General features: G+C 37.1%; 1 protein-coding gene across 1 annotated transcript in view; it reads left to right on the top strand.

Moving 5' to 3' along the window:
- The first annotated feature begins 4,564 nt into the window (after window positions 1–4,564).
- REEP3 (receptor accessory protein 3) overlaps window positions 4,565–16,418 on the top strand; it is a 64,289-nt gene continuing 52,435 nt past the window's right edge. The window contains exons 1-2 of the mRNA XM_011944095.1: window positions 4,565–4,596; window positions 7,572–7,644. Coding sequence (XP_011799485.1) covers window positions 4,565–4,596; window positions 7,572–7,644 — 105 coding nt within the window. The remainder of the gene's footprint in view (window positions 4,597–7,571; window positions 7,645–16,418) is intronic.

Below are 16,418 nucleotides of genomic sequence, written 5' to 3'. Positions count from 1 at the left end.
TTGATGTGTTACAGGGTTGGGGACCTTTTCTTGGTACCCTTCTAAAGAGCACATTGGCAGAGGACCTTCAAAATTTCAGACCTTTGACCCAGTTATTTCACTTCTAGGAAAATGTCATTAGAGCTGCATTTTGTGCTTAATTGCACTGACTACTATATTTTAACTATTTATGCTCTGTTATGTTCTTTCAAATGATTTGAGAATTTTTTAACCAAATTGATATTTTAAATTATAAAGAAAAATAAGACAATTGAGACTAGAAAATAGCAATCAAAGAAAATAAAAATCTCTGAAGTACAAATATAAATATGCCAATTCTGAGGACCGCAAGTGTTGATATAGTAGTACAGCAGATTTGATTCTGAGTTTCCTGGCAACCCGTGGAGGGAAACAAGGAAGAGTATAATTCTTTTCAGATGGAAGGAAGACATCAGTTTCTCAAAGAAAGCTAAGCATTGCATTGTACTGAATTTCAGAGTAAATCTCTCACATGAAATTTCATATATAGGAATACTGACTAATAAAATAGTGCCATATTTCTCTACTTCTTATGGATTTTATAGAGCAGATTATTATAATATACTTCCAAAAAATCAAGAATGTAATATGACTTTCCCCCCAAAGGGGACAGGTGTAATAGTTTAGCATTATAACCTAGTAATCAAGTTAGAATAACATCACCTAAAGGAATAAAGATTTAGAACAATGTTGGCAAAAGATGACAGATAGATTTACCTAGCTCCTGTTCTTGGTTAGCGTGAGGTTATGGTGCTGTGTTGACAAGGATTCTGAGACTAGGGTCAGCAGAAACAAACGTAGGGAATGCCTAGCAATCTCTGACTTGATCACAAGAATGAGGAGTAGCACAGTTACCTCTGCATCTTTGCCATCCTTACTTCACATCTTATGTAAATTTTATTGGTCTTAGATGGCATCTCTAGTATAAACTGGATTACTAATGGAGTTTATACTCTTCGATAAGAGACTGGAGGCCAGGCACAGTGGTTCACACCTGCAATCCCAGCACTTTGGGAGGCTGAGGCAGGCAGATCACTTGAGGCCAGGAGTTCGAGACCAGCCTGGCCAACATGGCAAGATCCCCCCTCTCTACAAAAAAAAATACAAAAATTAGCCAGGCATGGTGGCGCTTGAACCCAGGAGGTGCAGGTTGCAGTGAGCCAAGATCATGCCACTACACTCCAGCCTGCGTGACAGAGCAAGACTGTCTCAAAAATAAAAATAAAAAATAGTTTTAAAAAAGAGGCTGGAGTGTTGTATTTTGTATTGATTTTTGAGAGTGTATATTTGTGTGTGTGTGTGTCTGTGTGTGTGTGTGTGTGTGTGTGTGAGTGAATTGTGACTAATTCTATTGAGCTTGGGACATGTCTTCCATCATTCCCATTTTTGATCCTCTAGTTTATTTTGTTTGTTTAATATTAGCTATCCTATTTTAGTTTGTCTCTAGTCTCATTGAGTTGTTTGTTGTCCCTTCATCTAATAGAACACTGTAATTACATTTTTTTGTTGTTTGGAAGCATGATTCTGAAAGCCATGAAATAAGGAGAATTTGGCCAAGTAATTCCTGTGTAAGTGTGGTCATATTACATTTAGTAAAATGTAGATTATCAGCAATAAATTATTTGTTTTATTTATTTTTAACAAGCTACAATTTAAATTCTTTTATCATATTAGAGAGGGAATTTGTAATCTAAAGAAAATTTCAGGGGAAAATTTAGCTAGTCCAGAAATGAATTATTAACATGACTAACTATGATATTTATGGATTTTTCTCCATTTTAGTAGTGATTTATACACTGCTTAATTGTTCTAATCCATACCTTATTACCTTAGAAATACAATTCATCTTTTGAAAAGAATGTCTGTTTGCTACTCTTTTACTTTACTTAATTCATCTGTTGACTTTTTTCTTATCTTATTTTTTTAAATAGTCCTTAAATTGATATTTTCATATATTCTTGGTAAGAATATGTATAGGTGTTACCCTTCTAAAGAGCACATTGGCAGAGGACCTTCAAAATTTCAGACCTTTGACCCAGTTATTTCACTTCTAGGAAAATGTCATTAGGAAGTAGAGATTTGAAGTGTGGATTCTGGGGTGAGAGTACCTGGCTTTGAATGCAGCTGACAGACTTACAAATTATATGACCTTGGGTTAGTTTCTTACCTTTTTAAGCCTCAGTCTTTGCATCTGTGAAATCAGTTATGCTGATAATGTAGCATTGCGTGAAACAGCAAGATAAAAATCTCTATATGCTCTAAGGTATTAATTATGTTTTAAATTATCTTCTAATGATGTTATACAATATTAATTGTTTTTAAAATATGTTAATTATGTTTACAAGTAATGATTCTTAAAAATATAGAAAAAAATCTGGAAAAGAGGGGCTAACTGTTAATAATTCTTAAAACTAGGTAATAGGTATATGGAGATTTATTATATTCATATTATTCTATTTCTATATATTTTTGTTTTTCATAAGACTTTTTAAAAAGAATGACAAGAAGAATAGATTAAAAACAGATTAAATCCTTGATATTAGTGCTTTGTAACCTGTTTAGATGTAAATTAACTCTTGACCAGTTTTGTTATTAAACCATTATTTATACTTTTTAATGGTTTCTTAAAGCATTTGAGATATATATATCAGACTTGTTTGGTTAAGGATGAATTATGTCTGAATATCTGTCTAGAAAATAGCTGTTTTAAGTATTTTCCGTATCTGAAAATAATATGAAGACCATCTCCCACTACTGCATTCCCGTAAGTGGTTTTATTTTTCATCATTTAAAATAGTGCAGATTTTTCAACATAGTCAGCGTTCATACATTTCAAAAGTCAACTTTACATTAATGGGGGTGGACAGAATCTTATTTTGACAAAATTCCCCCTCTTTAGATGGGAACGAGGCAAAGAGGAAAGGAGTAACTATTTCTTCCTGTCTCTATAACTGAAACAATATTCAATATAAGTGAATTTTACTTGTAGCAAATATTCCCTTTATAAGCCCTCCATTTATCTTGTAGGTGGCCTTGTAAAATATACTTCATTTGATTTTACACACTGTGCTCATGCTTTGGCTTTATGCCCAACCTCCCAGGCTACAGACATCTACAGTAGACCCCAGTGTTAAAGAAAACAAGCCCCCCAAAACCCTAGAAAATGTTACAGTTATTAATAATAAATTCTCTGTAATATTCACATTGGAGCAGTAATAAATTATATTAGCAGTCCTTAAAAATTGTCCCACTGGTCACTAAGACATTCAATGTTACCCATGTTCCAAATGAAATGCATTATTGTTTTCTACTTTCCTTTCTTACAAGAAAGAGGTGTTAAGGGTATTCTGTTTATTTGTTTGACTTACTCTCTTTAATACAGAAGTGAAAAAATAAAGGCAAAGCACATATATGTATAGTATCAACTAGCACCAAATCCTTCCTATGTGAGAGAAAATGATCTGCTTTGGAAGCCAGTTACATACATTTAAGAAATATGTCAAGCAATCTAAAATGAATATATTAAATGGAAAATGACTAGTCCTGACAAATTCTTCCAAAATGCAAAATAGCAGTAATTTAGAAGTTTATGGAGGAAGGGTAGATCTTGGAGAAAAATATGTGTTTTAATTAAGGAAGAAAATAAAGAATGGGAAGAAAGAAAAGGAAGAAAGATAGGGAGGGAGGCAATCCAGGCATGAAGCAGACGCTCCAAGATTGAAGTAGAAATAAAGAGGCATATTGAGGAAACCATGTTGAAACAGATGGTTTATATAAGGCAGTGCTTTTCAAATTATGTTCTGATGCTGCCCCCAGACGGGCTGGCCAGCAAGGGGTGAGGAGACCCGCTAGTGAAGTCTTTAAGTGAGGCAGTGCTGCAGGTGTATTAGAAAGACTGATCTGACAGTGGACATAGAGGAATGTGTTGGGAAACTATTCAGTAAGTCCAATGAGATGGCATGAGCCCAGCTGTATTATTGGCCACGAGTTTGAAAATAAAACAAGAAAATGGATGCATGTACTCTCACCCAGGGAGAACCACCAGGAGTAGGTTACAGATGGGAAGAAGGTTGTACCGGGGGAAGGAGGTATCAAAGCCCCATTCAGTGATAGAAGTGAAGAATCCCACATTGAATGTAAATCTGATGGTACTAGATTGTATGGGAATACAGAAAATAATACTTTGATTGTATCCAAGTTCTAAAGGGAAATATAAAGTGAATTAAAATAATTAGCTTGAATATGTAAAGCATAACTTTGGGATTACATCTAGTGTAAGCAGTGTGGATGAACACGCAGCAGACCTGGGAATTTTGTTCTTGCTTACACCCTAGTTAGTTGTTTTCTTAGATGTCTCTAAACTGAAAAGCTCCTGTGCGGTGGAGGGGTGGTGGGGATGCTAAGTTAAATTGAAAAGCCCCAAGCTTTGTGGCACAGCGAAAAATCCTGTATCCAGAGTCTGGGGGTTGGCACTTTAGTGAAGTCGCTTTCACAGGTAATATTGTTAAATAAGGCAGAGATTTTTTTTTTTTTTTTTTTTTGAGAGATGGAGTCTTACTCTGTCGCCCAGGCTGGAGTGCCAGTGGCACGATCTCAGCTCACTGCAGCCTCCGCCTCCCAGGTTCCAGCGATTCTCCTGCCTCAGCCTCCCGGGTAGCTGGGATTACAGGCACACATCACCATGCCCACTAATTTTTGTATTTTAGTGGAGACAGGGTTTCCCCATGTTGGCCAAGCTGGTCTCGAACTCCTGACTTCAGGTAATCCGTCCCCCTCGGCCTCCCGAGGTGCTAGGATTACAGGCATGAGCCACTGCTCTCAGCCTTAAGGCAGAGATTGTTAATGATGTGGCTTCTAGTTGATAAGTATAAAATCCCAAGCAAGAGAAGACTTGGTATTCTTCCTGTGACTTGTTGACATAAGCCCCAAACCGATAGATAAGGAAGCTACCAGGCATGTACTACCCTCTGCATCAATCAGTCAATCAGTTGGTAAACAAACTAACTATAAATGAACTAAAAATATGGAGAGATGTAAATATATGCTTCCGTGTAAGAAAGATTTATGTAAATGCAAACACTTACTTTAAGGATTCACAAATATATATGTGTTATGGGCTGAATTCTGTCTCCCCAAAATTCATATATTGAAGTCCTAACCCCTGCGCATCAGAATGTGATGACATTTGGAGTTAAGTTATTTAAAGGTGTGATTAAGACCAAGCACGGTCTTTAGGAAAGGCCTTAATCCAGTATGGCTGGCTTCCTTCTAAGGAGAGATTAAGCCACACACACAAACTGAGGGGCCATTATGTGAGGACACTGCTAGAAGGCTACAAGCCAAGGAAAGAGGCCTTAGAAGAAACCAAATCTGCCAACATTTTGGTCTTGAGCTTGTAGCCTCCAGGACTGTGAGAAAGCAAATTTCTGTTGTTGAAGCCACCCAGTCTGTGGTATTTTGTCAGGGTAGCCCTAGCACACTAATACAATATGCATGCATTTCTGCAAAATTCGTAAATTAAATCAAAAGATAATAACCTACAAAAATATTGATTAACATATAAAATAGACAAGGACCTAGAATCAACAACATTCCAGTAGCAATGAGCACACTTAACTCCCAGATCTTGGTTTCAAATACTGTTCTCCAACAAAAGGAACTGGGGCTCCTTGTAGAAATGGCTGATTCCAGGAATGGGGCAGGAGATACAGTAGTCCCCCTTTATCAGAGGGGAATATGTTCCAAGATTCCTGGTAGATGCCTGAAACCATGGATAGCACCAAAACCTATGTATACTATATGTTTTTTTATCTGATAACCAAAACAGCTACTAAGAATAAGCGACTACAGGGAAGGTAATGTATACAGCATGGATACACTGAACAAAGGGATGATTTGCATTCTCGGCAGGATAGAGCAAGATCACACATGAATTCATTATGGTACTCTGAATAGCATGCAATTTAAAACCTATGAATTATTTCCGAAATTTTCCAGTTAATATTTTCAAACTGAAGTTGACAGCAGGTAACTGAGACTGCAGAAAGCAAAATTGCAGACAACAGGGGACTACTGTATACAAGATGAGCCTGGAGCATCACTTAGTACCAAAAAGTAACAAAGTACTCAGAAACCCTCACAACAATGGAGATATGTCAAAGGGACACAGGAACTAACTGAAATATCTCCCAACGGCCAAAACTTTGAGCAACAAAATAAAGTAATACTAGATTATAACCCAGTGTATAAAATAAATATCCATTAATCCATACTGATACTGGGGAAGAATACACAAGTCTCCCATGCAGAATTCCAACTAAATTATCTGGAATTTATGTAGACACTCCACTCTCAAGGTGTAGAGAATAACTCCCCACTCAAGCATGGGCTGTGCATGGTGACTTCTTTCCAAATAATACAGTACTAAAAAGTTAACAAAAAAGAGTAAGAGCAAAATCTGACAAACCCCTACTTCAGCATGGTGGTCAAGATTAACAGCACTGATAAGTCAGGTTGATAGACTGTGTCCTTGATATAATGTGATAAGAATTGCATTTGACCTCTGTGGTTTTCCTCCCGAAAACCATGTCTCACTCTAATCATGATTAGAATGAATAGAGAAGCATCCTACAACATACTTGGCCAGCATGCCTGAAAACTGTGAAGGTGAAAAAAAGCAAAGTCTGAGAAAATTTACAGCCAGAAAAGCTAAGAGAGCAGCTGAGTGTAATGTGCTATCCTAGAACAGAGAAAAGAGACTAGGTAAAAACTAAGGAAACCTAAATAAAATTTAATTCATAAAAATCAGCACTGGTACATTAATTGCAATGAGTGTACCATGCCAATATAAGATGTTAATAATAGGGGAAACTGGATATGGAGTATATGGGAACTATCTGTACTATCTTCCCAACTTTTCTGTAAAATATTCTCCAAAAATAGCCATTTAAAACAACAGAAAACAAATAGACAAAAAGTTATTGTATACTCATCAAAAGGCCAGTAAGCACTTGAAAAATTTCAAATTTACTCGTATTCAGAAACACACATCAGGCCAGGTGCTGTGGCTTGTGCCTATAATCCCAGCACTTTGGGAGGCTGAGGCATGCAGATTGCTTGAGCTCAGGAGTTTGAGACAGCCTGGGCAGCATGGTGAAACCCTGTCTCTACTGAAAATACAAAAATTAGCCAGACGTGGTAGCACATGCCTGTAATCCCAGCTACTTGGGAGGCTGAGGCATGAGAATCACTTGAACCTGGGAGACGGAGGCTGCAGCGAGCCAATATCATACCACTGCACTCCAGTCTGGGCGACAGCGAGACCCTGTCTCAGAAAAAAAAAAAAAGAGAAATGCACATTAAAATAGCTATAAGGTTATTGTTTTTCTCCTATTTAGCTCACAAAAGTTTTTTCTGTTGTTGTTTTGTTTTGTTTTGTTTTGTTCCCTAATGATGATGCTGATGATCGGCAATGTATAGGAATGTAAAATGGATCAGCCTTTCTGCGGGGCATTGTTATGTTTGAACAGTATTCTCCTTTTTTTTACTTTTAGGCTGGTGTTTGGAATGCTTTATCCTGCATATTATTCATACAAAGCTGTGAAAACAAAAAACGTGAAGGAATATGTAAGTATAGTTTTATGAGTGATTAATCTGAGTTTAATATTTTAATGATACACACTGAAAAACTGCTATTCTCTTAGAAACAGCAGGAGTAACGTTTTGGGTTAAAAGGTGTTATGAATGTGAAGTAACAAAACTAATCTTTTAAAAAATCTTTGAAGATAACCCCAAAGTGGAGTTTCAATAAAAATAAGTATATGGTTCCCAAGATGAGTAATTGAATAGGTCTTGATTTAGTCTATAAATTCCAGTGTAATAAGGGGTTGGAGAACTTTTGTTTGTTTGACTTGGGGAGGGGAGTTGTGGGACTTTTTGCCTTATAAATTTATAGGTACATTGAGAATATCTCTCTGGCCCCAAAGCCTTTTTCTTCTTCTTTAGGTGTTTCATCACTTTCTAATCTATATAAATATGCAGATACTCCATCACCATTGACAACTGCAATCTTTTTTCCTTCTGGAGTCAGACTTCATTTGTAATGATTTTGTTCTAATTTGCGATGAGTCCTCAGTATTTCTTTGTTTTTAGTTTCCTCTTCCCTATTCCCTAATTTTCTGTTTCTGTCACTAACATTTATTTTTTATCATTTCTGAAGTTCTCCTCATTTCCCATTTTATTCATACTATGTAATAGTAAATGGCCTTCCCCACCTATAAATCCTGATATAGTTTTGGTATGTGTGATGGAGTGAATTTTTAGAGAATAGCAAAAGCATATTGTATTGGTGGTGGTAATCAACAGGATAAGCAGTCAATACTGACATAACAGCACATCAATAACTATGGCTCTGTTTTATAAATTGAGGTGACATTCACATAACATAAAATTAACCATTTCAGAGGCATTTGATGCATTCACAATATTATACATATATATAATACAGTATAATACAACTGTAGTTCCAAAATATTTTCATCACTCCAAGTAAAACTCTGTGCCCAAGTCACCGACAGCCACCAATCTGCTGTCTGTATGTGTTTACATATCCTGGATATTTCATACAAATAGAATCATATAATATGTGACCTTTTGTGTCTGTCTTCTTTCACTCAGCATGTTTTTAAGGTTCATACAAATCTTAGTATGTATTTTATTTCGAATGTTTTACATTCCTTTTTATGACTAACATTCTACTGTATGGATATATGATATTTTGCTTATCCATTCATCTGTTGACAGACATATGAATTGTTCTGTCTTTGGCTATTATGAATAGTATTGCTACAAGCATTCACATACAAGGATTTGTTTGAGCACCTGTGTTTGATTCTTTGGGATGTATAGCTGTGGTTCTTTGTAAGGAATCTCGGATGATAGTCTTGTCATCCAGTTGGTCAAATGATCAGGGATTAGATCATGATTCTTTATATTTTCAGGGTTTTTTGGGTGTGGGAGGAAGGGACAGACTCTGAAACTTTTATAACTAACTCATTTTATTAAACTTTTACAGTTTTTTTTTCTCTTGTATATAAAACTAACTTCTAAAGTGAAGTATATATTAATACAAGTCAAAATGTTGGAATATATCTGGCAGAGGTAAATAAGTTACATAGTTGGGCTCTGAAATTTTTCTATCCTTTTATTATATGTATCTTTTGGACCTAGGATTGGTGAAATTAATCTTAAGAGATGGAACCATATTAAGTCCTGGTAATTTAAGTTCATTTTATACATGGCTTGAAGGTTCATATTCTAATATAAGTTAGAGTAAATACTTTGCATGTTGTTTTATATTGCTGGCATACATTAGTTTTTAGATGCCAGTGCGTCTGTTAACAGTGCTTCTCAAGCTGCCTGTGGTACAGGACCACTTTTGTTTTTCCAATAAGTCATAGACTAATACTTTTTTTTTTTTTTTTTTTTTTTGAGACAGAGTCTCGCTCTGTCACCCAGGCTGGAGTGCAGTGGCGCGATCTCGGCTCACTGCAAGCTCCGCCTCCCGGGTTCACGCCATTCTCCTGCCTCAGCCTCCCGAGTAGCTGGGACTGCAGGCGCCTGCCACCACGCCTGGCTAATTTTTTTGTATTTTTAGTAGAGATGGGGTTTCACTGTGTTAGCCAGGATGGTCTGGATCTCCTGACCTCGTCTGGATCCACCCGCCTCGGCCTCCCAAAGTGCTGGGATTACAGGCATGAGCCACCACGCCCAGCCGACTAATACTTTTATAAAATGAAATACTAATCACTAGAAATAAAGAAATGAAAAAAGCCCCTAACCCTGAAATACAACCCAGAATTTTTTTTTTTTTTTTTTGAGACAGGGTCTTGCTGTTATCCCCCCAAGCTAGAGTGCAGTGGCACCATCATAGTTCACTGTAGCCTGGACCTCATGGGCTCAAGCGATCCTCCCACCTCAGACTCCTGAATAGCTGTGACTGCAGTCATGTACACCATGCCCAGCTAATTTTTTTTTTTATTATTTTTCATACAGACAGGGTCTTAACTATGTTGCCCAGGTTCGTCTTGGACTCCTGTCCCCAGGTTATCCATCTACTTCAGCCTCTCAAAGTGCAGGGATTACAGGCATGAGCCACGGTGCCCAACTCCCAAATTTTTTTTTACTATATTCAGTGACATGAAATTACTGTCAAATAATGTACTTTTGCCTATCGTTTTCATTATTGCATTATTAATATACTTATAGTAACACAGTAGTGCTTTTACAGCCTTGTAAAATCCATAGACAACACTATCCTACTGTGTGATATTTTATTTTTTATTTTATTTTATTTTATTTTATTTTTGAGACGGAGTCTCGCTCTGTCGCCCAGGCTGGAGTGCAGTGGCGCGATCTCGGCTCACTGCAAGCTCCGCCTCCCGGGTTCACGCCATTCTCCTGCCTCAGCCTCCCGAGTAGCTGGGACTACAGGCGCCCGCCACCTCGCCCGGCTAGTTTTTTGTATTTTTTAGTAGAGACGGGGTTTCACCGTGTTAGCCAGGATGGTCTCGATCTCCTCACCTCGTGATCCGCCCGTCTCGGCCTCCCAAAGTGCTGGGATTACAGACTTGAGCCACCGCGCCCGGCCGATATTTTAATTGGAATTCTCTTTTGGAAGATAAAAGTAAGAGTTGGCCATCATTTCCAAACACCATGAAAATATGAGTTGAAGAATCTACTTCTGGCCAGTGCTTACTAAATGGGAACCATCTCCCTATTTGGAATCTTTTTTATATTGTTATTAAATTAGATCTTTTTTTTTAGTCTAATTCAATGTACAGTTGAAGTACAGGTTATTATGTCTCTCAACATTGGGCCCACTTCACCTAGAAAGCATTCCAGAAGCCCAGAATATATAATAATTTGATGTGCTGCTGTGTGTGTGTGCATTGTATATATATTTGTGCTTACGGTATTCTCCCATCTTTTCTCCCAAATCTGCTTTTTTTTTTCTTTTTTTTTAGGAATAAAAGCTAAGCACAAATTTAAAATGTTTAGATGAGAAGCTCTAATAACTTGAGGATATTATCAGTAAGCACAGAAATACCATCCCTAAAAGTCAAAGGTAAAGGGATAGCAATAAGAAATATAAAAATAGTAAATAAACTGTAATAAAAAATAGGTTTGGCCATGTACAGTGGCTCACAACTGTAATCCTAACACTTTGGGAGGCCAAGGCGGGTGGATCACTGGAGACCAGGAGTTTGAGACCAGCCTGACCAACATGGTGAAACCCTGTCTCTACAAAAAATATAAAAATTAGGTGGGTGTGGTGGCACATGCCTGTAGTCCCAGCTACTGGAGAGGCTGAAGTGGGAGAATCACCTGAGCCCAGGAGTCGAGACTGCAGTGAGCCATGATCCCGCCACTGCACTCCAACCTGGACAACAGAATGAAACCCTGGGTCAAAAAAAAAATACAATAATAATAAAATAAAAATCAGAAAGATTAATCCATTTATAAATGCTGTGCATCAATTCAACTTTGTTAATATTAATTTTTAAAGACTTAACAACAAAAAAAGACTTAAAAACAAGAATTTGTGTGTCTTATTACCCTTGATACAACACTCAGATTTTCATTACTAGATTATTTTGTAAATTGGGGATTAGTAAGGATGGTCTAACCCTGAAATTTTTATTCAACTTCATAAAGATAATTTAATTGCTTCTTGGCATTTTGGCTAAGATCAAGTGTGAAGATAATTTAAGCCATGGAAGAGAATCCATTGCATTCAAACTGATGAGAAAACTATAAACATGATATGTATTGAGATATATGTATATGTGTGTATTTAGTTACATAGTGAGCATACAGCTTTGCACAGTTGTTTTTAGAGAATACTCATTAATAAAGCTGGAATTATCTGTACATAATTTGCAGTAATACTATGATTCTGAAAAGCATTTGTTTTTATTTAACTTTGTAAGTTTAGGGTTTGTGCAGGTTTGTTATATAGGTAAATTTGTGTAATGGGGGTGTGTGGTACAGACTCTTTCATCACCCAGGTGTTAAGCCTAGTACCCTGAAAAAAGGTTTTCTTAACCTCCGTTTGAGAAGACCAGAATAATGAGTAATTGAGGAGAAACTAGGGAAGGTGAAAGGCAGGTGGCTAGAGCTGATTTGATAATTACGTGGTAATCAGCTCTACTTCACAAATAAAATGAGAACTAAAAGCAAAATAAATGGTCAGGCACTGAAACAAGGACAGGGCATCTGCCTTTGACAGGGAAATGTGTCATCTCTGAAGACCTCCCAGCAACCGTACTGCCTGCCATCAAGGCTGCTAGAGAGGCCTCATGCAGTGGCTTATACCTGTAATCCCAGCACTTTGGAAGGCTGAAGCAGGCAGATCTCTTGAGCCCAGGAGTTTGAGACCAACCTGGACAACATGGTAAAACCCTGTATCTACAAAAAACACAAAAATTAGCAGGGCATGGTGGTGGTGTGTGCCTGTAGTTCCAGCCACTCAGGAGACTGAGGTGGGAGGATCACCTAAGCCTGGGAGGTCGAGGCTGCAGTGAGTCCTGATTGCACCACTGCACTCCAGCCTGGATGACAGAGTGAGACCCTCGGGTGTGGTGGTGGGATCCCGGGGAGGCTGCTAGAGAGACTAAGTTGAGATGTCACCTTGGAATAATAATATTCTCCATTTATATGATTTCCTACCAGTTTCAAAGTATTTTGTCTATTGTTTTCATTTGCTACCCTGGATAAGATAATTTTTTGAAACAAATTATCACACTCTTATTGGCTTAGAACAACATAAATTTATTCTCTTACAGTCCTAGAGGTCAGAAACCTAAAATGAGTTCACAGCCTCCCCGCTTCTGGAGGGTTTAGAGGAAAGTCTGGTTCCCTGTCTCCTCCAGCTTCTACAGTTGGCTTACGGCTTTATTCTTCCATCCTCAAACCCAGCCCATGTTGGACTGAGACCTTTTCATGCTGCCGTCTGTCTGGTTCTCTTTCTCTTCTGCCTTCTTTTCCACTTATAAGGACTCTTGTGATTACATTGGGCCCACCTGATTAATCCAGGACAAACTTCCCATTTCAAGGTCAGCTGATAAGCAACCCTAATTCCATGTGCAACCTTATTTCTCCTTTACAGTGTAACTAACATATTTACAGTTTCCGAAGATTAAGACACAGACATCTTCAGGGGAGAGAGGGCATTTCTCTGCCTACTCCAATAATATCTCACTGATTCTTACTGCAGTCCTATGAAGTAGGCATAGAAAATATTCCAGTATTACAGGCTTAGAGAAGCGAATTTACCTGGAGTCGCATGGATTGTAAAGACAGAATTGGTACCAGATCAGAGATCTTCTGTTTCTAGTATTTTATTCATTCTATTCTACCATGCTACCTTTGGAAACACAGGTGAAGATTCTAGCTTCATGTAAAAGTTGAAACAACCTTCACAACCAGCCAGTGAATGTGCACCTGATTAATTCAAAGCTGGGAGTTCAGGGGCCACAGCCATGTAGATGTTTTCCAAGAGGGACAATCAGGCAGCTTACCAGGGCAGGACCCACCAGCGTTGAAATCACGTGTGAACAAAGAGGCTCAAAATGAAATACAAGTTTTTGAAAATTCTGTAAAGTTCCTCCTTTGAAAAAAAAAAAAAAAAGAAAATCCCTTAAATCTTGACAGTCTTCTAAGTATTTCCAATCTAGTTTTACTCTGACAAAAATTTTGAACATTATTTGCTTGCACCCAGTGCAAGGCTAAGTCCTAAACTTAGCCATCTGATTTAAACTGACCTTTTTTTTTTTAAATTATATTTTAAGTTCTGGGATACATGTGCAGAACGTGCAGGTTTGTTACATAGGTATACATGTGCCACGGTGGTTTGCACCCATCAACCCGTCACCTAGGTTTTAAGCTCCGCATGCATTAGGTATTTGTCCTAATGCTCTCCCTCTCCTTGCCCCCGACCGTCCCACGGGCCCCAGTATGTAACGTTCCCCTCCCTGTGTCCATGTGTTCTCATTGTTAAACTGACTCTTAACAGTTTTATCAGAACGCTGTCCTCATAAAGTTTTCCTATACAGTAATCCTATCCAAATTTGTTTTGTTTTATACATGGTATTTTCTTAGTAAAATTAACCTTCTTAAATTGCCCCGTTATGTTTTTAATAGCACCTTATAGTATCAGATGTTATATTCTTTATTTGTATATGTTTGTGTTCCCCACCAGAATGAACTCCATGGGGAAGTGTTTTGTTGTTTTATTAATTGCTATATTCCTGTACTTAGAACAGTATCTGCTGATAATAGGTACTCAATATTTCTTGAATAAATAAATGAGAAAAGTTGACTTTTAAGTAGACATCAAATATTATGCTTAATAGCATGTACATTTCTTAAGTGGATTGATGTAGTTTACCAGCTTTGATGCTGCTGGGTTAGGGAGAATACAGTCCAGTCTTAACATTTATCCCAAAACCTAGTTTCTTTGTGGTATTTGGTTATGACCTAAATTCCACTGCTCTCTACTTCAAAATTATTTTCAGAAAGCAAACATTTTCGGTTAATTTACTTCTTCCCACCCTAACTACTACCATTCCCCTTAAGCCTGCAAATGGTAGATTGCACCTGATAAAACAGATGCTGTGTTCAAATCAAAACAAATGGAAAGTACTGTGTATTTTGGCAACCTTCCTTTCTTCCTTTGCCTATTTTTAAAACAGAGCTTTCCTAGGATATAATTTCCTGCATAGTGTGGCTGATATGGCCTACTTAAAGACTTTCAGTCTTGCAGTAATTGAAATGTAAACTTACTGAAGAATTAGTATGGTTTTGCAAATTTTTTCAGGCTCATTCCATCTCATGACTTGAAAATAGAGTGTTTACTTCCAAGTCATGTGTAATTGCTGTAGCTTTTCTAGGAAACCAGTGTTCTTATTCTAAGAATGCTGGAGAAAGCAGCAATGAAAAGATTGGCTAACAGCACTTACAAATCAAAATCAGACATTTGGTTCTGAGATTTACTGTGAGCAAGAACGAAGAACAGGAAAAACTGGGAGATTACTCTTTAAAAGGCCTAGAAATGGCCCTCTAAAAGTCTGCTGACTTGGTTTTTGAAAGTGACCTAATTTTCAACTATTTAGGTGATATGAAAATGAACAAATTTACCACAAATATAGAACAAATATGCCAGTTCTACAGATCTTATTGATAATGAAATCTGAAGTTGTCTACTAACTTTCGAGTGGAAATAGAAGGGGAAAAACATACTAAAGAACTTTTATTTGTTCTCAAGAAGTGTTTCCTAGGTATCTTTTGATATTTTTGATAAAAAGTATTCATTTCATTTAAGGGTTTTAATAATTTAGAAAGTTTAAAGATTAGTCTACTAATTATGATGGGATTTTTACTGAAAATTCATTTTGTCAGGCTGCTTGCTTGTCTGTGTATTTTCTATTCTAATTTAGTTTTTATTTTTATCAAAGCAATATTTACTTATAATGTAAAAAGTCAATTAATTTTCCAAGACTTATTATGGAAAACAATAGTCCCCCAGGCTCCCATCCCTGTGTCTAACCCTCTAGAGGCAATTACTTCAAACTCTTTTATCCAAATCTTTTAGCATTTATTGCCATATTCCAAATAACATGCTTACTCTGCTGTTTCTTAATTTTTCAGATGGACGTCATGAGTTAACTTCCTTCTGTGAAAGATGATTTAGCTATTACCCAATGCCACTATACACATGCATATTTCTCTGTGCTTATAGCTTCCCAGAATCATTGCAGTATAATTTGGTTAGCTCAATATTCAATATTTATATTATTTAGACAAAATTAGAAGCAATAGAATATAGAGCTAAAGCGCACAATGTCTGGAAACAGGCTCCCTAGGTTTCATCCTAGCCCTACCCATTACTAGCTGTACCTTTGGACAAGTTATTTGACCTTTCTGTGCCTCAATTTTCTAATCAGTAAGTAGTAGTAAATAATGAACATATTATTTCATTATATTATATGAATGCACAGAAAGCATTTATATCAGTACCTTAAACATAGTAGTATCTGTCATACAATCATTTTCATTATGTAACACTATTCACAGCTGATCTCTACAGTGTCCTGCCATTACTATTCTTTACTCTGGTGTTATTCGCTATCTTGTTTCATTTTTGTGGTATTCTCTGTTCTTACTGTGTATCCAGACGCACACTTTCCTAGAGTTGTGTGCATTTCTTCTCAGTGCATTCCCCTCCATTAGACATTCCAGATTGGTTCTTGTTTTGGATTCTCTGATTTCTTAATTACTTAATTTCTTCATTTTGATAAAATGCATCCTTCCTGAGAAGTCTATAATGAGAGTCAATTTCT

Source organism: Colobus angolensis, unplaced genomic scaffold (assembly GCF_000951035.1).
Source record: "Colobus angolensis palliatus isolate OR3802 unplaced genomic scaffold, Cang.pa_1.0 Scaffold226, whole genome shotgun sequence".
Lineage (NCBI taxonomy): Eukaryota > Metazoa > Chordata > Mammalia > Primates > Cercopithecidae > Colobus > Colobus angolensis.
Note: the sequence above shows the minus strand (reverse complement) of the source record. Positions and strands in the feature narration are given on the sequence as shown.